At 55.0% G+C, this 26289-nt stretch overlaps 2 protein-coding genes across 2 annotated transcripts; both read left to right on the top strand.

The window, feature by feature from the left end:
- The first annotated feature begins 9398 nt into the window (after nucleotides 1-9398).
- On the top strand, nucleotides 9399-12542 carry HMX3 (H6 family homeobox 3). The gene is made up of 2 exons (XM_045815751.2): nucleotides 9399-9798; nucleotides 10421-12542. Exons 1-2 carry the CDS (start codon nucleotides 9399-9401, stop codon nucleotides 11092-11094), a joined length of 1074 nt encoding a protein of 357 aa, XP_045671707.1. The 3' UTR covers nucleotides 11095-12542.
- Nucleotides 12543-15456: 2914 nt separating this feature from the next.
- HMX2 (H6 family homeobox 2) lies at nucleotides 15457-23806 on the top strand. The gene is made up of 3 exons (XM_087862616.1): nucleotides 15457-15534; nucleotides 21582-21850; nucleotides 22720-23806. The coding sequence occupies exons 2-3, from the start codon at nucleotides 21583-21585 to the stop codon at nucleotides 23271-23273; spliced, it is 822 nt and encodes a 273-aa protein (XP_087718742.1). The 5' UTR covers nucleotides 15457-15534; nucleotide 21582; the 3' UTR covers nucleotides 23274-23806.
- Nucleotides 23807-26289: the final 2483 nt, after the last annotated feature.

Genomic DNA, 26289 nt, shown 5'->3' with positions numbered 1-26289 from the left:
CCACCACTTTGCAGATGAGGAAACAGGGATAGCTGAGCAGTACAGAGAAGAGATGACTCAGCCACGCCACCCAGGTGGTCAGTGACACACAGGACCGACTCAAGTACTTCCGCCCATTACAGAGTGAGTATTTCTGTCCCCCTCTCCAGCCACCCAAGTCCATATGTCAAAGCCCTAACCTCCAAGGTGATGGTCTCTGGAGGCGGGGCCTTTGGGAGGTGACCGGGTCATCAGGGAGGAGCCCTCATGAATGGGATAAGTGCCCTTGTAAGAGGCACAAAATGAGAGAGATTTCTCTCTCTGCCATGGGAGGGTACAACAGGGAGACAGCTGTCTGTAAACCAGGAACAGGGTCTCACTAGAACCCGGCCATGCTGACACCCTGATTTCAAACTTCCAGCCTCTGGAACCATGAGAGACAAATATCTGCTGTCTAAGACCCCCAGTCTATGGTACTTTTGTTGTAGCAGCCTGAACGGACTAATACACCCTGTCACCTCCCTCCTGCCCTCTGTCCTCATGCCCAACATTTGATCAGCTACCATTTACTGAACAGGGACTAGCCAGATAACACGCCAAGCACTCCTCACTCATGACCTCATCTCAGCCCCACAGCTGTCCAAGAAGTGGGCACTGTCATGGCCGCCATCCAGATGAGGAGACCAAGGTGACAGGGAAGCAGACAGCTTGCCGAAATCCATACAGCCCAGGCGGAGCCAGGTTGGGATGAAAGTAAGGTCTGCTTCGCTTTAGGTTCTAAACCACTTGTTCCTTGCTGCTCCCCACTTCCCAGCTGAATTCCCATTCCCCGTCAGGCCCATTATAACTACATCGAGAGGAGAGAACTTTCTTTTGTGATGTCATGGGAAAACTCAGAGCCCTGTGTGAAGACCTTAGCTCAATCTGGCATGACTCTCAGCAGCTGAGGGCCTGGGGCTAACTTCTAATGAGTGGATTTGTGCCAAGTTGTCAGGGAGGGTAAAGTCTCAGCAAAACCGATGAGGCAGAGGAAGGCAAGTTGTCAACTTTCCTGAGACTTAGTATTTTTGTTTTGTTTTGTTTTTCAAGAGGGAGTAGTAAATACCCTTGACCACAGAGTCATGAGGAAGATGTGGAAGTCTGGGTGAGAAAGTGCTTTTCGGAGTGCAGCACATCTGAGGCCGGGCTGGAGTGATCTGGAGAATTCTGGGAGCACCAGGATCTCTGTGGTACCTCAGCTCTGACCCTACCTGGATCCTTGCTTCCTTGTTGCTATGGCCTGAATTATGTCTTCCTCCCTCACTCCAAACTCATGTGTTGAGGCCCTAATCCCCAGTGTGATTGTATTGGGAGATGGGGCCGTGGGGAGGTAATTACAACAAAGCCCTCATAATGGCCACGAGGCCTCTGTCTGCCATGTGAGGATGCAGCAAGAAGGTGGCCTTCTGCCAACCAGTAAGAGGGCTCTCACCAGACACCAAATCCGCTGGCCCTTTGATTTTGGACTTCCCAGCTTTCTGTCCCTCCCTCCTCTGACAAATCCTTCATCTTATTCAAGTAATCTTTCTGGAACTTAAACCTCATTGTATCCTCTTGCATCCTGTTGAAAATCCTTCCATGGCTCCCCATTGCCTACCTCTTCAAGAGGCTGCCCTTCATTCATCAAAGCATGCAAGCCGAGAAGGCAATAGGGTTAGTTAGCTGATAAGACAGGTGTCACGGAAGTGACATCTTTCACCTTCACTGTATTCTCTTGGTGAGAATCAAGCTACTAGGCCCAGCCCACACTCAAGGGGAGGGGATCACACAAGGTCATGAATGCTAGGAGGCAGGGATCACTGGGGGCTGTTGTGTCCCCTAGAAAGATATGTTGGGGTCCTAACTCCCAGTGTTTGTGAACGGTACCTCATTTGGAAATAAGGTCTTTGCAGGTGTAAGATATAAATGAAGTTAAATTAGATGATATTGGGTTAGTGTGGGCCCTAAATCCAAGGACTGGTGTCCTAATAAGACCATGTAAAGACACAGGGACACAAGGAGAGGGAAGGTGGCCATGTAAAGGCAGAGGCAGAAGTTAGAGTGATAAAGCTACAGGCCAAGGAAAGACAAGGACTGCTGGATGCCACCAGAAGCTAAGAGAGAGGGGCGCCTGGGTGGCACAGTGGTTAAGCGTCTGCCTTCGGCTCAGGGCATGATCCCAGCGTTCTGGGATCGAGCCCCACATCAGGCTCCTCCGCTATGAGCCTGCTTCTTCCTCTCCCACCCCCCTGCTTGTGTTCCCTCTCTCACTGGCTGTCTCTATCTCTGTTGAATAAATAAATAAAATCTTTAAAAAAAAAAAAAAGAAGCTAGGAGAGAGGAGAGAGGCCCTCCTCCCTAGGACGGATTCTTCTCTAGAACCTCACAGGTAGCATGTCCTGCAAACTCCCCAATTTCAGATTTATAGGCTCCAGAACTGTGAAAGAATACATTTCTGGAGCTCCCTAGTTTGTGGCACTCTGTTACAACAACCCTAGGAAGCAAATACATGGATGATGCAAGAAGTCTGCCTACCCCAGCTAACAGAAATGGCAGATTCCTGAGCCCGCGACTCACCACCACCATGTGATTCAGTGGGTTTGGTGGAGTCCTGTTGATTTTGATGCAGGAAGTCAAGGGCCCATGCAAGGGAAACAGCTCCTCTGGTCAGGTTTCAGCCTGCCCCTCCAGCCTTCTGTGCCCCCTCCCCAGCACACTAAGCTCTTTTCCAACCTCTATGGCCATGTCCTGGCTGTGTCCTCTGCCTCTTTGTCCTTTTCTCTTCTCTACCGGATAACATACTCATGAAGACTCTAGCTGAACACCTCCTCCAGGAAGCCTCCATTGACTACACCATACCACCAGACTGAACTCATTTGTCAAAGTTCATCTAACCATACTCTCAGAATGTGTGCATTTCTTTATGCAGTACATTCTCCTCAAAAAAGTTGATTTTGGGGGGGGTGCAGAGGGAGAGGGGGAGAGAGAGACTCTTAGGCAGGCTCCATGCCCAGTGCGGAGCCAACATGGGGCTCAATCTCACGATCCTGAGATCATGACCTGAGCTGAAATCAAGAGTTGGATGCTTACCAACTGAGCCACCCAGGCACCCCAAAAGCTGATTTTTTAAAACCTACGACCCTGTGATGGTCCTATTTCGCTCAGAATAAAGACAAAATTCCTACCACGGCCTCCAGAGGTGGCCTCTATGTGCTTGCCACTCTGATGTTTCCCATCTCACCTACTATGTTCCCTTTGGTCACACGGCCGTGCAGCTCCTCGGACATACCAGGCATCCTTCTGCCTCGAGCCCTTAAGCACATCCTTCTGCCTGGAACATTCAGCCTCATACCACCCCTCCTCAGAGTCTTTGCTTAAACCCTACCTTCTCAGGCAGCCTCATCTGACCACCTGATCTGATGCTGCAACACTCCCCACCCCCACCTCAGTGCCCTGTTCCCCGTAAGTTTTTCCCATGAGAGTTATCACCCCCTAACGTATTATAATTTACTTGCTCCCCTTACTAGAATGTAAGCTCTCCGAGGGCAGGGAACTTTGTTTGTTCACTGAGGCATCTCAAGTGCCTAGAACAGAGTCTGGTTCGTATTAGGGGCTCAACAAACATTCACTGGATTCATTATGGTGATATTCTTAGTATCCAGCGAGACTTGCTTTGGAAATTCCAGCCTGTCTCAGCAACATGGGAGAAACCAAAGAACAGTGGCTGTGTCCACTGTGGGGCCTTACGCAACGTCAGGGATGGCAGTTTCCCTCCAAGCAGAGGTGTGGAGAGCATGAGTGTTCTCAGAGGGCCAGACCCGGGAGTGGGGAAGACCCAAGGGTGGGGTCTGATAGCTTGTGAAGCCTTTTCTACAATGAGTGTCTTCTTCTAAGGCACAAGGGGTGCCCTGCCTTGTTTTCCTAATAGAGTCATTTTGGTGTGCCCCATTGTTTTCCAGATGGAGAGGCGGGGACACAGAGAAGTTCAGAGTCTTGTCAAAGGTCACAGCAAATTATTAACTGGAATCCACAAAATATCCAGACACTTATAAATAGTAAGATATGGTAGAGCAAAATGCCAAAAAAAAAAAAAAAAAAAGCCTTTGTTTTCCCCTAATGAGAACATGTGAGAGATTCTTGTTTGGAGAGAAAGGCTTTTTTTGTTTGTTTTTTGTTTTTTTGTTTTTGTTTTTTTTAAGATTTTATTTATTTATTTGAGAGAGAGAGCGAGCACAAGCAGTGGCGGGGAGAAGAGGCAGAGGGAGAAGCAGATTCCCTGCTGAGCCAGGAGACCAATGTGGGACTCCATCCCAGGACCCTGAGATCATGACCTGAGCCAAAGGCAGCCATCCAGGTGCCCTGGAGAGAAAGGCTTTTTTAAGAAGACAAGGGAACTAGGAAGAGAAAAGGGGTCAGGGATGGGAGAGCTAGCTTGCTCCTTTTTTTTTTTTTTTTAAGATTTTATTTATTTATTTGACAGAGAGAGAGAGACGTCCAGCAAGAGAGGGAACACAAGCAGGGGGAGTGGGAGAGGAAGAAGCAGGCTCCCAGCAGAGGTGGGAGCCCAATGTGGGGCTCGATCCCAGGACCCTGGGCTCAGGCCCTGAGCCAAAAGTAGATGCTTAACGACTGAGCCACCCAGGCACCCCTAGCTGGCTCCTTGATAGTAGAGTAAGGCCTCCTTGGGGCAAGGCAGCAATTCCTGGGGTATCTCTCCCTTGTAAGACTGCTAGCTTTCTTGGAGAAATCCTGTAAGAATGGATTTCTGGTCCATTCTGGGCTCACCCTAAAAACTGAATAAAGGATAACATCAACCGCTTACACAGCGTTGCTGTACGCCTGTATGGTCCTTATAACAATGCCCTGAGGCTCATTATCCTTTAAGACTCTCTCTACCTTGCCTTTGTCATACTCTCTGTGTCTCAGTTTCCTTATCTGTCCAAGAGGAATAATAATAGCACCTACCTCCCCAGTCCCCAGTGGGGACTCAATGACTGTTAGCTAATATTACCTCCATGTAATTATCACCCTTAACTCTTGGGAAAGAGCTAGACATTCAGCCACTCTAAGGAAATTATACTTGACTCAGGATGCAGATGTGACCCATCTCAGAGTCCCAATCATTAGCCAAAGGGAGGGGTCTTAGGCAGCATTCCTGGCAGCCCTGGAACAGATGAGAGAACTTTCCAGTAAAGAGGGCCAAAGCACATACAGACTGGGGCAGTTTCCCCAAGAAGATAACTCCAGACTTTTATCCATTCTTTTTTTTTTTTTTAAGATTTTATTTATTTATTTGACAGAGAGAGAGCCAGCGAGAGAGGGAACGCAAGCAGGGGGAGTGGGAGAGGAAGAAGCGGGGCTCAACCCCAGAACCCTGGGATCACGCCCTGAGCCAAAGGCAGATGCTTAACCACTGAGCTACCCAGGCACCCCAAGACTTTTATCCATTCTGCCTATGAATCAAGGACCTACCTGCTTGGTCAGAAGAGTTAAGTGCTAAGGTGTGGTGGTCAGGGCCAGTGACTGCCGTGTGGGGAGACCCCATGCCTGGGAGCTTGGCAGCCTTAGCTAAAACCCTGAGCAGACCCTCCCCACTCCATGGGCAAGCAGGTGGGCTCTCCCAGGAAGCTGTACATCCAAGGAGGACCCTGTGGAGGAAAGCAGGTGAAGTTCTGAAGAATATGGAAGTGCTCCCCTTGTAGTGCGCCTATGTATAGCTGTTTTGGGTGTGTGGGGGTCATGGGGGGGGTAGACAGGGAGGCAGGTGAGAACATCATTCCAAACACTCCTTTGCCAGGCCTCATTCTCTTTTGTAAAAGTTGGGTGCTAATTACTAGCATTCTCCAGGCCCCCTCTGCCCTCGTCCCACTGTGCTGCAGAGACCCTGTTCTCAACAGCCCACCTCCCCGGGATCAGCTTGTGAACGTCCCCTCCGGTAGCCCTATCGCTGCCGCTCCTTTAGATTTTGTAAAACGTGTTATCAAAGGACTTCAGGTTCTCATTAAATTTTTTTGAAAAATGCTACTGGAGCAGGCTATCTGAAGAACCATGACCAACTAGACAAATCCTCTGAAATGGGAACTGCGAATTCATTCACTCATTCACTCAGGCATTCAGACATGAACGCAAGCGCTTGCTGAGCACAACGGGCCCTTCCAGGGGCTCACATCGAGCCTGCAGTCAGGATGGGCACCTCAGGGATCAGTTACCAGCAGGAACAGAAAAATGGCCCCCAAAACACGGGCAGGAAAGAAGGGGAGGAGAGTGAAAGGGATATGAGACCACTTCCTATGGTGGCCAGGTAAAGATCAGCAGTGATCTGCAGTCGATTTCATTCTCTGCTTCTTCAGGAATTCAGAGGAAAAAATGCTTTTGTTCTCTAGCTTGGCCGGAAGGGTAAGACAGCAGGGGCTTTTAAACGCTTTTCGCGGGGACTGTGGTTTCTCCCGCCGAGCCTGCAAGTTTGGTTTAGAGGCCGTCCCATAGAGGGCGCTGTTTGCCTGCCGTTGAATGGAGTGCTGGGCGTGCGTAAGCAGAAGCCACACCCCTCGCCAGAGGGCGAGTGAAGGGCTGTGTCCGCGCAGGTGGCACCACATCCACGATTTTTCTGGCAGCGGAAAGGAAAGATTTGCTCTGTGTAACTGGCTGTTCAAACCCAGCATCCCTGAAACTCAGGGTATGTGCCGAGGGTGCTGACACCCGAGAAACTCCTCTTTCTGGTTAACACACACACACACACACACACACACGCACGCACAGCAGCGCACCTGCGTGCCCTCTGGGAGGGGAGACACCGGGAGAACTTGGGAAGACAAGAGAGAGTGAGGTTCGGGTGCGGGGGCGACTGTCCCGGACTCTTGTCCTGCCAGCCTGGACCCCTTGCCGTCTGGGTCTAGTCCTCAAGTTGCGGATCAACCAAAAGCCCACTTCCCCAGCCAGAACTTTTCAGCGACGTCTGCCGGCCGCTTCTTTTTCCCGGGAGATGAGCGACTTTTCTGCTTGTCTCCGTTTAAGGCGGCTTCCTTGCGTCAGAACTTTAGCCAACTTCGCACGCGTCCGCTCCGGAGAGGAGAGCTCCCACAGCACGCGCGAACACAAGCAGGGGCCTCTCTCTAACAGGCTCCGCCGCGCTGGGGGCGCGTCCCGGCCGAGCCCACCCAACCTGCGTACACCTGCGGCATCGAGCTATTTCTGCAATTGGGGCGCAAGTGACTTCTGGGTGTCCAGTACCGACTGGGTGACCTTGGCCCAGTCTCCTCTCCGGGAGCTCTGTTCCATCTATAAAACCTGAGTGTGAGACCCACCCTGCTTGATCTCAGGGCGGTGATTGATTTCAAACTCAGATTTCGGACGCTTTGGCGTTTTGCATTCCATTAAAGCTCTGTACAAACTCAAGGGAGTAATAATAATGAGAATAATGATTGTTTATGGAAGGACCATTTACAGTGCTTCCAGGTTCCCAAAGCAAAAATAGGGTTCACTACTGTAGACGAATGTTTGCTAAAAGAAGCATTAAATGCGCCCATCGAGATTTGGTGGTGGGGTGAGGTCTGAACACCCGGATCAGAAAATAATACATACCCACTTCTCTACTGGGGAACCAAAGCGGTTGTACCTGCAGGACGGCCTTGACTTACCGAGGAATGGCTCTAACGGGGAAAAAAGGCAATGGGGAAGCGAAGGGGCCATGAAAAGACTCTGGGTGTATGGAAGCTCACAGTGGGTGGAGGAGAGTGATGGCCACTATGCCGCCTTTCTCTGACCGGGGAGCTGTCTCTCGGGAGGGACGCCACAAGCAATCCTACTTTATTTGATGCTTAAATTTGGAGTCTTAAATGCCTGCCTTATGGGCTTCTTTAAAACCTGGGGAGTTGTTTTTTAAGCCGACGGAGTAGAGTGACCTTCCGCCCAGCTGTCCCTCAGAGGCCCAGCAGGTTTCTCTAGGGACTTGGCGGCCCTGGGGGATATGCTGCGGTGCCGCTCCCACGGCCACCGCCGAGGAAGGTCCCGCCGCTGTGCCTTCGATTCTCATTGCCCCTCTTAAAGCTTTAGGCAGCTCCAAACGCTGGCAGGAGAGACTTCCCAGGAGAAAGTGCTGTCTTCGGGGACGCCGGCCCGAGAAGAAGAGCGCCCTTCCGAGCGTAGCCGTCGGTGCCGCGACGCTCCTGCCTTAACAGCCCCAGCAAGCGACGCGCGGGCGTTAGCCCGTTTTGCGTGCACACGCGGGCGCGCCGAGACGCACACCCACTCCTGCTCCAGAGGAAAGACTCACTCTTCGGTTTCCCAGGGCCAAAGGCTAAGGCCACGCTGATTCCTGAGCCCGCTGACGCAGTGCAAGGACTTACACCCCGATTCCCTCCCTATCGATTAGATGGGAACCCAAATCCCCCTCCTCGTGGCCGCGCCCTTAGCAGGCTTTGGGGAACATGCTGAGGCCGCCGGACCCCGAAGGGTAGGAAAGTGCTGACTTCGCCGCGGGCGGAAGGTCGCGTCCTGCCTCCTGGGCCAGGGCTGCGTGGCTCTCCAGCAGCGTGGGGGCGGCGGGACCCTGTCAAGCCCCTGGGGGCGGGGGATCGGCAGCTGCGAGCGCGGGTAACCCCGAGGTGACCCGGGCGGGCCAGGCCCGCCCCTTCCCCCTCCCGCAGGCCTGGCGGCTGGAAGCGGGTCCCCGAACTGCAGGGGGGAGAGGAAGGCTCGGGCTCCCGGCGCCTCGGCTGTCAGTGCGCTCCGGCCGGGGGCGCCGCCGGCTCTGCGTCCCTCGCTCGCCTCCTGCGCTCTCCGGAGCGCTCCGAGTGCCTCTTTAGCAGGAGCCAATATCCTTTTGTGCTAATAGGCTTGTCCTCATTTGCTGCCTAATTGGACTATATAAAGCCAATAACAGGCAGGCTCTTATAGCCCGAAGCCAAAGCGCCAAAATCCGAGCGAAGGCTAGGAGGGGGCGGTGGTGGAGGCGGCTGCGGGGCCCGGGCTCGGCTGCGCCTTCGCCTGCCTAATCCCATTTGCCATTGTACGCGCCCAATCGCTGTATACTCCCCGCATTTAACTTGGATGACATTTTGATTTCATCATTAGCATCCGGCGCCGGATTGACGCAGCCCCAAGCCGGGGACTGCTCCTGCCGCCTCCTCCCCGGGAGCTGCAGCCGCCGCCGAGCCGCCTCGCTCCCTCTGTGCCGCGGCTGGGCCGCTCCCCGCCCCTCAGCACCCCTCCCACATGCAAGCCCGCCCCGGCCGGGTCCTCACCCCGCCCTCCCGCCGCTGGATTTGCGCCCGGGGCGGCCCCCGACTTTGCGCCCGGTAGTTGAGTTCCGTTTATGGTCTGATTTCCGGCCGCCCGCCTGCTCGCCCGGCCGCCCGCCTGTCCCGATCCCTCCCTCCCCGGGACCCGGAGGAGAGGGGACCATGCCGGAGCCCGGGCCGGACGCCCCTGGCACCGCTAGCGCGCAGCCCCCGCCGCCGCCGCCTCCACCTCCCGCGCCCAAGGAGTCCCCGTTCTCCATCAAGAACCTGCTCAACGGAGACCACCACCGGCCGCCCCCTAAGCCGCAGCCGCCCCCACGGACGCTCTTTGCGCCGGCCTCCGCCGCCGCGGCCGCCGCCGCTGCTGCCGCCGCTGCGGCGAAGGGGGCTCTGGAGGGTGCGGCGGGCTTCGCGCTCTCGCAGGTGGGCGACCTGGCTTTCCCCCGCTTTGAGATCCCGGCGCAGAGGTTTGCCCTGCCCGCGCACTACCTGGAGCGCTCCCCGGCCTGGTGGTACCCCTACACCCTGACCCCCGCCGGCGGCCACCTCTCGCGACCTGAAGGTACCGACCTCTCTTTGAACTTTCGTTGTCCTCCCCGCGCGCCACCACCATCCCCGCCCCACGCCGCCTCCCACCTCAACCCTGAGACCCCCGCGCCCTCCAACCCGCTGTCTGGCCAACTTCCTCCGGCCCTTGGCTTGCCTCTACTACCCGCGCGCTCCGTTACGCTGCCCGGGAATCCAATCCCACTTGGTGAGAAAAAGAGATGGAATTGGAGCCCAGGGCGCGGCGCTTCCCGGGGAAAGTGGCCTGGGGTATAAATGGGGAGGCTTCAGCCGGCTGGGACCGGGGGCAGGGCCTGGATGGAGGCAGTGACCCGGTGGGCCCAAGCCATGGGCGAATCTCTCCGTGGGCCCCTGGCGGGAGATCTGAGGGGAAGAGAGGAAGTGGCTGCTCTGCCACCGTCCGGGGCTCTCGCCAGCCCTGGGAGGAAGGGGATCCCAGATGATGCGGAGTCCCCACCCTGCCCCAGCCAGGAAGGAGGCCCACGCGGACGGTGAGGCCTCGAGGCCTGGGGCCCAGAGGCCAGCGCGGATTGAGCCTTCGGCCCCTAGGCTCCAGGCCTCGCTGAAGGCTGTGTCGGTGTGCGTGTGTGTGCGTCCGTCTGTCTGTCTCTCCCCAGCTTCGGAAAAGGCCCTCCTGCGAGACTCCTCCCCCGCCTCGGGAACCGATCGCGACTCCCCCGAGCCATTGCTCAAAGCCGACCCCGACCACAAGGAGCTGGACTCCAAGAGCCCGGACGAGATCATTTTGGAGGAGAGCGACTCGGAGGAAGGCAAGAAGGAGTGCGAGGCAGCTGCGGGAGCGGCCGGGGCGAGCGTGGGGGCGGCGGCGGCGACGCCGGGCGCGGAGGACTGGAAGAAGGGCGCCGAGAGCCCCGAGAAGAAGCCCGCGTGCCGCAAAAAGAAGACGCGCACGGTCTTCTCGCGCAGCCAGGTCTTCCAGCTCGAGTCCACCTTCGACATGAAGCGCTACCTGAGCAGCTCGGAGCGCGCCGGCCTGGCCGCGTCGCTGCACCTCACCGAGACGCAGGTCAAGATCTGGTTCCAGAACCGCCGCAACAAGTGGAAGCGGCAGCTGGCGGCCGAGCTGGAGGCGGCCAACCTGAGCCACGCCGCGGCGCAGCGCATCGTGCGGGTGCCCATCCTCTACCACGAGAACTCGGCTGCCGAGGGCGCCGCGGCCGCGGCCGCGGGGGCCCCGGTGCCTGTCAGCCAGCCTCTGCTCACCTTCCCGCACCCCGTATACTACTCGCACCCGGTGGTCTCTTCTGTGCCGCTGCTACGGCCCGTCTGAGGCCCGACAGGGGAGGGGGAGGGAGCGCCCGGCCGCCTTCCCAGATCCCGGAGGAGACTGGGCCGGGCCGAGGGCGCCGAGACGTCCAGCGGCCTTCGGGAACCGGGGCTTCGGCGCGCCTCCCCGGCCTCCCCTCCCCCAATCGGTAGCGTTTTGTAAGTATTTGCAATGCATTTTCGTGCAATTCACCCCTAACGGATTTGAGGCGCTTCCCCTCTTATTTTTGGTTTTGGTTCTATTAAGAAAGAGCAGGAAAAAAAGACAAAATTCCCTGGTCAAATATTTCATCTGAAAGCTTTTGTAAAAGGTGCAACTCTTTCCCCCAAATTTGCATTGCGCTGTGGCTTTTTGGTTTTATTTTTATAGAAGAGAAATAAGCCGCGAAAACCTAAACCCCTTTAGTTTATTCATTTTCTATAGAACTATTTTCAGAAGTCCAGAGAGAGACAAAGAGAGAGAGAGTGAAGGAGATAATTCACAGGATCCTACTTTTCTTCTTGGATTTCTGGGTGTGGTTCTCCTTCTCCAGCCCCAGCTATCCTCCCCCATTTTCAGAATCTGAGAAACCTCTGGTAGGAACCCCGACTCAGGCCGCTTTTCCCGCAGAGGTGTGTCGAAGTTGACCTCTTCAGCTGTCCTGCTTTGTGACTGAGGAATTCTCTAAGTATTTAAAGGGAAAAGACAAGACAGCCCTAAATTAGACTTCTGATTATTGAAACAACTCCACATCTGGCCCGGTGTGAGTGTTCTTCTTTATTAATAGCATTTATTTGGGGGATTTCATTTGTTGGTAAATTATAATTATTACTATTATTGCTTTGTTCCCTGTTTTGAGAGAGTGATTTCAATATTAAAAAAAAAAGATCTGTCTTTTATCCTCTCCCCCTTTTTGTTCTGCAGTAACTGTTGTATTTTGACCTGTGCAATATTGTACAAAATTTCCTGAGAGCCCTGCCTCTTTCTCCACGGAGAGAAGCAGACGTTTTCACTGTGTAATCCTGGTCATTCGTTTGGGAGGAGAAAATTAAGAAGGGGGAAGGGGAGGGAGGAAAGAAACAAGGATAGGTAGCAATGCTCAAAGGAGTAAGATAGGCATACTGGAGCGCTTTAAGTGAAGGACAATCAATTTAGGAGAATTTTAACTTATTTGATATATGTACAGATTTCTTGTAAAGTTCACCCTCAACTCCACAGGGCTTCTCGCTCTGCCACCCAGTCTGTTTTCTTTCTGTCAGCTACACCTGTTGTTCAGCGATAGCTTGTTGTTCTCCCCACCCCCCATCTCCCTCGTCACTGCCCGGGTTCAGTCCCTTTTTAAGAAAAAGAGAAAAAAGCCTACAAAATATTGTTACATTTAATGTTGTCGTGAAATTGAATTAATTAAAAAGAAAAGAAAAGTGAAGCGTTTCGTGTTGCCACAGTGTGTAACTTCGGACGATTTTCCGCAGAGCAGGTGTCTGAAACTCTTTTCTGCCTTTCTCTCTGGCTTCCTCTGCGCTCGCCGAGTGCGACCTGGACGCACATCCCCATAATCCAGGAGGCAGCAGAGACAGAGGCGGCTTTGTTCGCAACCTGAGCTGCTCTCTCCCCAGTGTCTTTTGCGGCTTGCAAAGCCCTGCGCTCGGGAGAGAATGCGGGGCGGAAGGGGCGAGAACCTAAGCTTATCTAGTTTGAGAAATTGAGCGAGGCGGCCGCCGCGAGCTGAGAGATGGCTGATAAATTTCCGAACGCGGCGCTGCAGCCTCACAACCCGTTCCCAGGCCACGGTTCCTTCAAGAGCCGCGAGCTTCTGGGCAGGACATTTCGGGGCACTCGACAGCGGGCCTGGAGTGTGCTGGTCTCCGTTGCCTCTAGGGTCGGGGACGGGAAGAGGAAAGAAGGCAGTGAACTTAGAATTTAGCTGTGGCCAGAGGCGGGTGGTGAAGTCCCGCTGGGAGAAGCCAGATCCAGAGAGGGCCGACCCAGGGAGGCCAACCAGCCACCGGACTGGGAGGCATCCAGAGGCCTTGAGGAGCTGTGGCTTTCGTAGCGGCTCAGGGAAGGGCGCGGTCCGGGTGTGTCGAGTGCCGGGGAACAGAGACCCCCCGACTGTGGCAGCGGCCACTGGAAAGGCCTTTTCTGTCTACCGGCGCCCAGCGGCCTCTCTGGTCTGCTGTCCCTGTCCGGCCCATGCCCAGAAGCGCAACGCTGGAGGTTCCCACGAGCTTGGTGGGCAGCTGGCTGAGGCACGGCGCGCGGGGAGCTGCTGGGAAGCGCGAGTCGGCCGGCGGAAGCAGGTGCTTGCGCGCTCCTCGCCAAGCACACGGCTGCCTGCCTTAGAGCACGGGGTCTGTACGCCCAACTCCTGGCAGGGCAAGTTTGAAGCTGGGGAACCAGAAGGGGGAGATGAAGAACCTGTAGACAGGATTCCGAAGAGCACACCGCCAGGCGCGTCCGCTGGGGAGCGCCTGCACGCGCTCCCATTCCCTCTCTCAGTGCTTTGCTAGGTTCCTCAAACCCAATCGACACAGTAGAGTCTACTCTGGCTGAAATGTTGAGTATCGTTTTCTATTGATGGGAAACTGCCCCCAAATAAACTGGCATGCGTATTTATGGCACAATTTTAGCCTGAACCTCAGTGAAGATAGATCTCCCTTTATTTCCCTGTGGTTTGGAATAAAAACGAGGGCATGTGTCGTAAATGAAAAATAAACAGAAATTCGGGGTCAAAATATGTTGTTCCTTGTGTTACCTGCAAACATAGTGATGCCTTTTACTGTTGGCAATACTAACTGTGGGACAGGCCAATAACAGCTCATTAAAAATAATGTTGCAATAGCAAACATGTCCTTAGATTTTACAGCCAGAACATGATGCTATCAAACGCTAAGAAAATACTTCTTTATTTGTGTTTGGATTCTAGAAAACGGTTCTTGACTGACCCAGTCTTTACAAAGTCAGGTAATAACTGGTTCCCCACCCGCACAGTTTATCCTTTGTCCTGCTCCCCGCTGCCGCCCTTTCCCTCCTATTGGGGAACCCTGCTGCCCTGCACCAGTACGTTTCTCACTGGAGCCAAGGTGCCTGCCCTAGGGGAGAAGGGTGGTGCCAGGCCTCCACGGACTGGCGGCTGTGTGAGCCTAGAAGCTGGCCCAGGCGGGAAACTTCTGCTTCCCTCCTGTGCAGTCAGGGTGGTAGTATTTCTCACAATGCAAGAGAAAGAATTGAGCCTGAGTGAGGGGGCACCAAGCATCACTGCCCACAAGGAAGCATCCTAGGCTCGACTCCAGGGCTTTCTGAGGCCTTGGTGTCTGGAGAACCCAAGAAACCTCTCGGTGGGACTGTCACATCCTGAGAGCTGGTTAGGGTCATCTTCCCCTACAAAGAACGCCCTTCCCCACCCCTGCCTCTGCAGGGATTGCCAGGGGCTGCCGGGACCATGCAGCAGAGGGGGCTATCTGATGGGGTGAGGGTGCTTCTGTGCAATTCCTCCAGGACATTCCATTGTGAGATGTCAGCCCCCTGTCCCCTACCCTAGGACACTGGATCAACACCTTGAATTTTATACATTCACCCTCCTTCCCCTCTCATCATAGAACCTAGATTTCTTTCCACTTACCCTAACTTCAGATCCTTCCCTATCTCCACCCCCTACTAATCTTCAAGTCAGTGCAAATGACATGTCTTTCTGGCTAAATCCTTCCTGCATCATCCAAATAGACACACCAGCAAACACACATAGGGTACACTCATGTGTGACATACTCACCACACACACACACACACACACACACACACACACACACTTGAGATAGATCTTAACAGACCCGTATCCAGGGGCTCGCAGTACACCCACCCACATATGTGTTTACCATCACAGCTATTGCTAACACACAAAATCAGGCACACTTTGTTTGAGATGACCATGGGCAGCTGGTTTTCTCTGACGGCCCCAGGCTAAGGCAAGCTGGGTAGAATCCTGTGGAAAGAACTGAGCCTGAAATCCATCCAGCAGAAATGCCTCGTGCATTCCTCCTCTCCTACTTGCGACAAACTAGGGGAGCCTGCCAACACCCCACCGTGGACTCCCATACTCCTATGGGCCGGGACCTAACTTGGAGCCGAGGTCCCTAATGTGGGTCTCTGAGTGGCCCTGGAACGCCTCCGGGCCCTGGGAGATGGTGGAGTCAGCGCGTGAGCTGTTTCTGTTGGCAACACAGATGTATTTCTTTTATTTGATAGTAAATAGAGCGGGTGTGTGTACATCAAACAATGGTAAGACAGATATAAACTGCCCCCCCTCCCTGCCACTGGGCGCTCATTCTGAACTGGGACGTCCTGTTGGCAGGCTCCCGGTACACCAGAGCCAGAGGCCTCTGGGAGAGAACCCCAAGCGTTCTGGTCTCCTCGCTCCCAGAGAGCGCGCTGGAGGGTGGAGCTGGGAGAAAGAGGAGAAGACAAGGTAGGTGAGATTTGCCTTCTCTTCTGTGGGTGGATGCATGCCCAGCCAGCTAGGGCCTGGGTGATGTGGCTAGGGTTCCGAGCACTGGGGCCCAGAGGGCTGAGCAGCCTTTGGCATTTGGGAGCTTTGGCTAGGCCCCCGAGTTGTTGGGCTTCCTGGGTCAAGGCCATGCTCCCCAGAGTGCGCGTGGGACACCTCAGCTTTCCTTGAGGGGCCCTGGGGGGGGTGCAGACTTAACTGCCTGCCTCCAAAAGACTCCATTTGCCCCCACCTCTCGCGGTTGTCCACGCCCCGCTGCCCAGCGACCCATCCAGGGGGCCTCTCCCCTTTAGCGATCTAAAACCAGAGTCCGCCAAGCAGCTAAGGAAAAGATCTCTCCACTGGGTCGCCAAGACAGAGACAGGGTGCAAGAGCCATGAACACCACAGAAATCCCCTCTTAGGATCCGGAGCGCAGCCGGGCAAGCTTAGGGGACTACTCCTGCCAGGGCGCGTACACGTGGCCCCGCAGAGAAAATCTGCCAGGCTCCTCCTCCAGGTTTCCCGCCCACTCTCTGCCCACCACCTCGCCCTGCGTGCGGGCTCTCTCTGGCTTGGGTGCCAGTGGTCCGTGCGTCCCGGCATAAGCTTCTGGAAGTGTGCACGCCTGTGTGTGCACAGGCGCCCAGTCGAGGTGTGCTGGGTGGATGTTGACCCTTTGACCTATAAACAACTGGGGGGGGGGTGGCGGGTGGAGGAAGAGAGGAAAGGGCTGCAAAGATAACTAGGCTGGTTGTACTTTGGAGCCCAGACAGGTGCTCGGACCTTGAGTTGAGATTTCGGTGCACTTGTCCCTGGGCGTGCCCCGCTCCTGTGGAAGTACCCTAAGGGCTGCTTGGGCGGGGAGCGGCAGCTTCGGGGGAATCAGGTCTCAGATTGAAGTGCAGCCTTAGCGCTCTCTGGGGCCCATTTAATCGCCTGGGATTTCTTCCCACCCTTCTGCCTCTAGGGTCTGGTAGACCTTCCTTCGAGCGTTGGGCAGTTTCAGAGACTGAGGCCAGGGATGGCTGGAGGCTGCCTGCCTCCTTGGAGAGTTCCCAGGCAGTGCACATGGGTTGTACTCGCCTACATCTTTTTCTTGGCTGCTGCTCCAGGCAATGAGTCTGCGGGGTGAAACTGGCCCAAATCTGAGTCGCTGGGGTTCCAAAAGAATTCCTTCTGGTTGTGGTTGGAAAGAGAGGAAAAAGAGCTGGGGTAGAGGTGTAGAGCAAGCGAAAAGCGCCCAGGAGAGCGTGTTGCGCCCATCACTTAGTCAGGAGAGGCGAGGTGGAGTCACCTGGTGTGCCTCACCCAAGCGCTAATGTCTTAAAGAAATAGAAAGAATCCCCTTCTCTCCTGAGCTCCTTCGCCGCCCTCGCCCCCCTTGGTGATGGAGTGCACGCATCAGATTTTCATCAAAGTTCTATTAAGTGAAACATAGGTTGCAGGGCACCCTTTGATTGAAACAGTTTAAATTTTAATTGTGTTTTTAATTTGACATATAGTTGCAGAAAGGAATGACACTGCGTCGCCAAGGGGCGGTCGATTTTCTTAATTTCTCCCAGAGGAATTGATGAGTCTATCAGGCCACTAGATTGGAAACCCATTAAAGCTCTCTGGTTAGGCTGTTAATTGGAACTTGATGGATGTGGGGGGGGGGCGGTGTCGGGACTCGGCTATGCTGATCCAATCTTCATGACTTTCTGTTTTCCAATAAATTACACAATTCATTTTCCAGCTGCAGATTACATAAATTGTACACCTCTGGGGCTCTCTTTTTCAAATAGGGAGCCCTTTTCCCCAAAAGCCTATTGTGAGATGTCATTTGCACCAAAGAACGAACAGCAGAGGTCCTTGAATGAAAATCGAAACATAATCAACGTTTATACTTAGAAAATTTATTGAGATCATTTTCTCTGGTATTTCCTTATTTTAAAGTTTGGACGCGCCATATATCATAATCCACTCCCGTAAAGGTGGGGGGGCAGACTGTGTTTAATATTTATCGAAGCTTGATTCCAAGATCAAACTTGTTTATGACTTCATCTGTCATTTCGGAGGTAGCCTTCTTCCACTATTACCCGGCTCAGCCAGCCTATTTCCCAACTGCTGCAGAGCAGAGAGGATCAATTTTTATTAGGCTCCTCGGCAAGTTTGCTCTGGGCCGCTTTAATATTGAGCAGTGGCATAATCTCGAGACCTAAACTTTAAGCGTCCTTTCAATCTCAGAAAGTTTATCATTCCTTGGAACCCGGTTGTGTCTGATTCCTAGGGAGGGGTCCATCCCCAAAATGAGGAGGGGCCGTACTCCCGAGTATCGGCTGTTAATCTGAACGGTATAGGGAGGGGCGGAGCTATCCCTAGACCAGGAGGGTGGGGCGGGAGGTGGTACAGAGTTGAAAGATTGCCACACTTGAGAACAGAGACGGGGTGTCTGTGAGTGGTGGTTCCTAGAGCTGACGATTCCTGGGAGTGTGTTTTACAGCTGTGGTGGGCCCAGAGAGGGCATCTGGGCCTTTGCGCTCTGAGTGAGGTCTCAGGGACCCCCGGATGCCCCAAAGGGATGGCGGGAAGATCAAGTCTTGGCCTTCGGGCCCCTGCGGTGTGACTGCTATCAGTGCCCGAGGGGCAGGAGACCCCGCCGGCGACCAGTTGAGAATTGCAGAGGACAGCCCAGAGGAGAGTCCTTTGGGTTGCAGAGCCGGGTGTCCTGCTTGGTCTCTGCCATGGCCTCCCCGCCTCCGTCCTACGCCCACAATCACTTTCCTGGCTCAGTGTAGAATGTGAGTGTGCGTGTGTGCGCGCGCGCACTAGTCGGAGCTCAGCGAACTTTTGCTGACTCAATGCGTGTGAATGCGTAAGCGTTTATGCAAGTGCGTGCATGCGACTTAATGCGTGCCCGTCTGAGGATGTGTGGGGTGCGGAGATGGTGGAGGCTATGCAGGACTCAATTGTAGCGCACCTCTGTGTAGACCAGACGGTCAATGCGAGAAGAAGTAGCGAGCAAATGGAGTACGAGGGAGGCCAGATGGCTCCTTTTGACCTCCCAAACTAGCCTGGGGTGGGGGATGGGCCGAGGTTGTGGGGTCGCGGGGCTGCGTGGTTTCCTAGATTTGAGTCCTCAAACCAGTCCTCAAACCTCAGCACACACCCCTTTCACACCCCTTTGCCCACTTGCAGTCCCTCGCTGCTCTGAGCCTTGGAGTTGCTTCTCTGAGGCCCATCCCAGAGGCCTGGCCGCCACCTCGCATGGTGCCCGCTCTGGCAGAGGCCAACCCCATGGGTCCCTGACCCCACCCATACATCTGCCCCCGCAGTCGCAGTCACGAGATAGCTGAGGTCCTCACAGTCTTGCCCCCAACCATTCCCCAAACTCTGTGCCAAAGCCTGCTCTATTCCTCGCCCCCTCCCAAGGGCCTATAATTGGCAGTGGAACAACCTTGAGCTTCAATCTTGCTTACTGTGCTCGGGCTGGTCACTTTTCACTGCGCCTCAGTTTCCCCTCCGGTACAATGGGGGTAAAGGTCTGCACCACAGGTTTGCCATGGGGATTAAAGTGAAGGGTGATGGGATGCTTCCGGCGAGTTCCAGCTTACCGGCACCAAGTATTTACTAATTAGGAAGGGTCCAACCAATGCCCTTCACCTCCTCGCCCAACACTGTTTTCTTCCCCAGAGGGCGGCGGGCTCTGCTCTCCGGGTTGACCCATTTCCCATGGGCCGCGAGACAGCGCCCACTCAGGGTGCTTGAGGCAGGCGGAGAGGCTGCAGGCGGGTGAGAGAGTCGGCTGTGTCTTTCCAGGAACCTCCCCTCTATTCCTTAGCCATGCGGGAGCACGCGGGACAGGCTGCGACGTGGCCCCCGAGCCTGCGCCTCGGCCGTGCAGAGGACGCACAAATTGTATTTCAGCGCCGGGTCCTTCCGGGTTAATGAGCTGACACCATGATTAAAGCTGACCATTTGTAATGTGTCTCGACCCCGCCGCCGAGCCCTGAAGAGGTTAATGCGGTGACGGAGGCCGGCACCTGCCCCTCGCCGGCCTCCCGGGCCGTGGCGCACAGCCCCTAGCCTCCACCCGCTCGCCTGCCCCTGCTCGGCTGCGCCGCCGACTCCTAATCAATTAGCCCATTAACGAGCCCTTCGAGGAGTTAAGTAGCGAGAGGTTCTGCCACGGGTAGGGCTGCAGTCGGTAACTCACCGCGGCTAATGATATTATAAGCGCTTTACTCAATAACCCCGCGCGGCGCGAGCGAGGAGGGAACTGCACCGTCATGGTGCAGTGTCTGGACATTTGTGGGGGCTGATTCCAGAGTCTCCTATCACCTTGGTTGCTTTGGGGGGAATATCCTAGGAGCAGGGGACTCTTAAGAGCTCTTGGTCCAGCAGTGCCGAGGCCGCAGCCCCGGGGGGGGGGGGGTGGCGTTGTCTGAGCGCCTTGGGGCCTTACCTCACCTTCGGTTCCTCCATGCTTGGGTAGACAACTGTGCCCCGGTACCATTTTGTCGGCACCAGGCTGCTTCTAGATCCAGTAACAGCCGATCTGGGAATTAAAGGGGCGAGAGCCAAGGGCTTAGAGGCAGAGGCAAGGAGGGAACCAACCACGGTTTATTGAACACTTACCCGCACCTTGGAGTTGGCCACTTGGACCTAAACTAACTTTTTCGAGGTAAGCATTGCTTCCTCTTATTTTAGGAAAGGAGGAAACCGATGCTCAGAAAGTTTTAGTATCATGTCCAAGGTCACCCAGGTGAGATTTGAATCGATTTTGCCTAATTCTAAAAGCATAACCTGTTCTCACCTCTTTCTCCTCTTCTTCCCAGCATCAAAGCGCTTCTATTTCTGCAGCAATTCCTTGGCCTGCCGTATTTGCCAAAAACCTAAAATCACTTGTGAAACAGAGGGTGGGTGATGGGCTATTCAGCAAAAGTTTACAGAGTACCTACTATGAGCTCCTAGTGCTTCTGGGCTTTCGGTGCCTTTTCCATTCCTATCTAATGCCATCCTTAAAACAGGAGAAAGGGTAAGATATTAATGAAAAGTTCATTTCACCTGTGAGGACAGTGAGGCTCTAACTGGAGCTGGACTTCTCCTAGTTCACGCAGTCTCTAAGTGGTGGTGCTGGGATTTGAACTAAGACTCTTGCAACAAGATCTAGGTTTCTCCTCCCTACCCTCAAGGATCACGCAGGCCCGCTGGGCCTGTGACAGGGGTGAGATCTGTAGGCTGGGATGGGCAGAAGTTGTCTGCTCCCGGGCCTCACAGTTAAGCTCCAAGGAAGGGCATCAGTTCGGAGGAGCATGATCCTAACCCCCCTCCCTCCCCTGCCGGACGCAGCGATCTGCAGGGTGCTAGTTCTGCACGCGAACCCCGGGGAGAAGGGGTAGGAAGCTAGGAGACGGTCCTGGAGCAGCCTGTTCGAGCTCCTCCGACGGTGCGAGGACACATCGCCTGAGGGAGGCGTCGGGGCCACGGCAGCTCGGAGCCCCGCGCTGCCCCTGCCCCTCGAGGGGCCCGGAGTCCGAGAGGTGGCAGTCGCTACAGAGGCTAGGAACGTGGGCTGGAATCTATGCTGCTTTCGGCCCGGCTGTCCCTGGTTGGATACAGCAGATGCCCGCCGGGTTCTCGGCGCGCTCCGGGAAGCACAGTGGCTGCGTGCCGGGCCTGGGCTTTTTTGAAAATTTCCGGGGCCGCTCGGCGGCGCTGCGATTGGCCGCGTCCCGGAAACCTCTATGCAAATGAGGCCGCTCCACCTCCGCGCCGGCGGAGACCCCGCGAGCTGGCGGGCAAGGAAGGGGCATTCGCGGCGGGGCTGGGCGGGCGCACCCAGAGCCGGGCAGGCAGGGATCCCCGCGCAGCCATCCCGTGCCCGCCTGTCCCCGCGCAAAGGGGACGCCTCACCACCTTCGCCGCCTCCTCCCCCCCCCCCGGCTCCCCTCCCCGCCCCTCCCCCGCCTGCCTGCCTGCACCACCTTCCACCCAGATCGTCTCTAAAGGGAGTTCTTGGTTTCCTCCGATTTCTTATGAACCCAGGATGGGCAGCAAGGAAGATGCAGGCAAGGGGTGTCCGGCGGCCGGCGGCGTCTCCAGCTTCACCATTCAGTCCATCCTGGGCGGGGGCCCCTCGGAGGTGCCACGGGAGCCCGCCGGCTGGCCGGCCAGGAAGCGCAGCCTGTCCGTGTCCTCGGAGGAGGAGGAGCCGGACGACGGCTGGAAGGCACCTGCCTGCTTCTGCCCAGACCCTCACGGCCCCAAGGAGCCGGGCCCCAAGCATCACCCCCCCATCCCCTTTCCTTGCCTGGGTAAGGATCGCACGCCGCCGGGTCGGCCACGAGCAAGCTCTAGGGGAGGGAAGCTGTGCCGGGGTCCAGGCCCCTTCTGGCCAGAGTCCCGGCCGCCCGGGGTCCAGGGAGGAGGGGAGGGGACACGCGCGCGTTGTTGTCTCCTCCTCCCGGAGGGGGCTCGGGAGGTGACGGGAACGGTCTTGGAGAAGGTTGGGTTGTAAGGAGAATATACCACAGCGGGCTGGTACAGGGCGGGCCGCGCTCAACGGCTCTGCCCTCAATACCCCTTTGTACATCGGCCGGATACTTTCCGAACAAGAGGTCTAGAAGTCGGGTCCCAGCGGTCCATCTGTCTCTATCGCAATCTCTTCCAGCTTCTTTTTCCTCCTCTCTCTCCCTCTCCCCGCCCCCGGCCTGATTACCACTCCAAGATGATTGACAATGGTGCCTTTCAGAGATGGTTCCTCTTTACAACACTGACGAAGGGGAGCCCCGCGTTAGTCCTTAGCGTGATTTCCGAACAAACGGCCTGTGAAATGATGCCACAATATAAAGCTCGGGGAACTCTTCCAGCTCAGTTATTACAAGGCAAAATCACCTTTTAAAATGATGCTAATGTCCCCCCCCCCGCCCAGACTTGCTCCCCATTGCCACATGTCCTTTCACCGAAGCTGGGGGCACAGAGACCCCATACTCTCTAAGTAGCTGGGTCCCTTTGCTTTTTCAAGGCTAGGGTGCTGGGCTTTGGGTTCCAGCGAGAGGGAGAAGAGGAAGGGGTTGGGGCCAAGGCTGCAGCCTCCTGCCATTTCCCCCTCTGGTCTCGGCCAGGGCTGGGGGTTTCGGAGGCTCCCCAACTCTATGCCTTCCTGTCTGTTCTCCCTCCGCAGGTACCCCCAAGGGCAGCGGAGGCGCGGGGCCGGCGAGCTCGGAGCGCACGCCTTTCCTCGCTCCTTCGCACCCGGACTTTAAGGAGGAGAAAGAGAGGCTCCTGCCCGCGGGCTCGCCGTCGCCGGGGCCCGAGCGGCCGCGGGACGGCGGCGCCGAGCGTCAGGCGGGCGCCGCCAAGAAGAAGACGCGCACGGTCTTCTCGCGCAGCCAGGTGTACCAGCTCGAGTCCACCTTCGACATGAAGCGCTACCTGAGCAGCTCGGAGCGCGCCTGCCTCGCCTCCAGCCTGCAGCTCACCGAGACCCAGGTCAAGACTTGGTTCCAGAACCGCCGCAACAAGTGGAAGCGGCAGCTCTCGGCCGAGCTGGAGGCGGCCAACATGGCGCACGCCTCGGCGCAGACTCTGGTGGGAATGCCGCTGGTGTTCCGGGACAGCTCGCTGCTGCGCGTGCCGGTGCCGCGCTCGCTCGCCTTCCCCGCGCCGCTGTACTACCCCGGCAGCAACCTCTCGGCCTTACCTCTCTACAACCTCTACAACAAGCTCGACTACTGAGCGGCCGCTGGCCCGCGCCGCGCTCTCGGGGCCGCCTCCAGCTGCCCCCTCCCGGGGCTCCGGAGCGGGGGCGGTGTGCTGCCAGAAATATTAAGAAATACACCATGTGTATTCATTATCTCTTATTTATGGCCTCTGCCCTATTTTTGGTTTTGATTGTTTCGGGTATTTATCGGCAGTTCTCAAGCCAGATCGCCTGCTTTCTACCCCAAACAAACCAATACGCTTTGAAAACCATTTTGGAGGGGATGTTCTTGGGTGGTGGTGGGAAAGGGAGTTTCGGCCACATCTACTTTGATTGGTGGGGAAAAAAAAAAAAAACAGAAAACACCAACAAAACCAGGTACCCTCCTCTCCCCATATATACACCTGTATGTATGTCCATGCACACACAGCCGGCCAAGCCAGCGGGGGCTTCGGACAATGATCTCAACGCCTCTTTTCGTTTTCCTCGTCCCGAGGACGGGAAGGAGGAGATTCCAGATCTGTAAATATTTTTAAAGAGGAAAAAATAAAACATTTTAAGCATCGTTGCTAACTTTGGTGAGATTGATTGCCCAGCGTGCTAACGCGCGGCTTTTCTCGATTTTCGGTGGAGGCGTGCGGCGGTAAACGTCTTGCTTGCCCCACGTGAAGGGTGGGGCTGGGGTCAGGGGTCAAAGGTGGGGACCATGGCGCCGCCGAGGCGGTACGTGGGTTAAAGCGGCACCCTCTTCCACTCCCTAGTGCCCACAGACCTGGCGCAGGTTGAGGCGCACCTGGGCCGGAATCCCGCTCCGGAGCCCGCGCCGAGAGGGACAAAGGCGGGGAGCCTCAGTGCTGAAGGGCTGCCTTCCCTGAACGAGCATCTTCCCAGCACTGGAAGCGCCTCGGGCTTAGCCGCAGCAGGGCGCCGTGCGACGTGGCCCAGCCTATGCCACGCACCTCCTTCCAAGAGCGAAGGTCAGGCGGGATGGCGCTGCCCGAACCAGGTGCAGAGCCCACTTTGCTTGTCCCCCAGCCTGGCGCGACAGGCTTGCAGCCGCGCACAGTTCCCGAGCGGGTGGCACACTTGTGCGTCCCGCGCCGCGCGGGATCTGGGCGCGGAGAGGCGGCACTTCGGCTGAGGAGGGATCTGAGGCTGGACACTAGGCAAAGAAAGCGCTGGCGGCCAAGGCGCTTCCGCGCCCCCCCCCCTTTTTTTTAATTGTTGTTGTTGTTGTTTATAGTTTGCGTTGTGCGGGACTGAATGGCGGGGTCAAGGGCAAGCACGTGGCCAGTCGCGCTGAACGGAACCGCGGCGCGGGGCCTGCATGCCCAGCGGCTTCTGCGCGGTAACACCTGCCGCCGCGCGCGGGCCGGGAGGGCGCGGCACCCGGAGAATAACAGCGGGAGTGTCATGCAAATCGCAGAGTTTTGCAACGTTTGCTCGCAGTCGCCAGTTCTGTGTAAAACGTCTAAGTTCCAGATGGCTGGAACTTAGAAGAGGACGATGGTTCCTTGTCACGTGGGGAGAACTCCCCGGTCCTCCCGCCTCCGGTCCCCAGGTCCCCTTAGCCGCCAAGGGTGCTGGGAGTGTGCAGTGAGGAGGTCGGACCTCATCCTCTAGAAGGAAAACATTTGCGTGATGGACTTGTCTCAGCCGAGAGGCATCGAAATTATCAGCATTTTATGAAATGTAGAAGCTATCTGTAAACCGTCTATGTGACCCGCGGTATTCCGTCTGAAGTGCTTGGTCTCTTGTCCATTCTTCTCATATAAGATTTCATGAAAATTACAATCTTTCAAGATGACGTCAGAGGGATGTTATCCAAGAACACATCTGCAGATGCTAAGTTAGTTCTAGTCCACTTACTTCATTCCATCTGTGTTCAATTCAGTAAATATTTACTGAGCCCTAAAACTTGCTGAGAACTATGCTAAATATTGTATAGACAGAGAGAGAAAACAAAAGTGACACTGGATCCATTTTCTTCGATTTATTTGGTACATGTATTTTATTCCAAAGAATTTTTTCTTTCCAGATGACCCACTTTAAATTCTTTTTGTCCTTTAAAGTTGTTATTTGAATATTCCATGTTGAAACAACCAATTTGCTCAAGGACCTACTTGTATAGGAATATTCCATCCATCTCATTATTGTCTGCATTTCAATAGATTATGCTTTTGTCAAGAGGTGATGGTTTTAACAGTATTGGGTCACTATATCCTCCTTACGGTTACTTCTCTTACAGGAAGTGGTTTTCTCTAGCCACTCTAGGCTCTTAATGGCAGAATGATTTTGCCTTTAAGATTTCAGGGATGACCTTTTTCTGGTTTATCATATAGTGGATATTTCAATCCTTTTACTAATTCAGAAATTAGCAGTCAAAGGTAATCCAACAGTGTAATTAGTTTCTAGGAATTCCCCGCTCCTACAGGTAACTGAGCGTCAACACACACACGCACACACACACACACACACACACACACACACACACGACTTTGCATTTGGATTTAAAATGTTCAAGATTCCATTGTGGCCAGATCTTCTGTCTCAAGACTATCAATTCATTTGAATAATCAGCAAAATCATCAGCCTCCTTTTCAGGCTGTAAACTGGATTTAAAAGATTGACGTTTCTTAAAACTCGAATAGAGTCCAGCTGCAACTGCATGCCCAGAGGGACCTGAATCATACACACACTGTATAATGAAATACACTTAGATTTTATTAGCAGATAATTCATGCTCAGAATCTTGAAACTCTAATAGAATTAAATAAACAACTGGGAGAGGGAACCAAATAGAATTATTTGGAGATAAAATTATTTAGCCAAAGTTAGAATGGAGGCAAGGCACTGCATTTTAAAATTCTTTTTTTTTTTTAAAGATTTTATTTATTTATTTGACAGAGAGAGAGCCAGTGAGAGAGGGAACACAAGCAGGGGGAGTGGGAGAGGAAGAAGCAGGCTCATAGCGGAGGAGCCTGATGTGGGGCTCGATCCCATAACGCTGGGATCACGCCCTGAGCCGAAGGCAGACGCTCAACCGCTGTG

The sequence above is a fragment of the Ursus americanus genome, chromosome 6 (genome assembly GCF_024610735.1).
Source record: "Ursus americanus isolate L20-20 chromosome 6, mUrsAme1.1.p, whole genome shotgun sequence".
Classification (NCBI taxonomy): Eukaryota; Metazoa; Chordata; class Mammalia; order Carnivora; family Ursidae; genus Ursus; species Ursus americanus.
This window is presented reverse-complemented; position numbering and strand designations above follow the sequence as displayed.

Bases quoted from the DNA above. Each gene is read 5' to 3' on its own strand.
- HMX3 (XM_045815751.2), top strand. From the start codon at position 9,399: ATGCCGGAGCCCGGGCCGGACGCCCCTGGCACCGCTAGCGCGCAGCCC. The intron at 9,799-10,420 runs GTACCGACCTCT...GTCTCTCCCCAG, and splicing joins CCACCTCTCGCGACCTGAAG to CTTCGGAAAAGGCCCTCCTG.
- HMX2 (XM_087862616.1), top strand. From the start codon at position 21,583: ATGGGCAGCAAGGAAGATGCAGGCAAGGGGTGTCCGGCGGCCGGCGGC. The intron at 21,851-22,719 runs GTAAGGATCGCA...CTCCCTCCGCAG, and splicing joins CATCCCCTTTCCTTGCCTGG to GTACCCCCAAGGGCAGCGGA.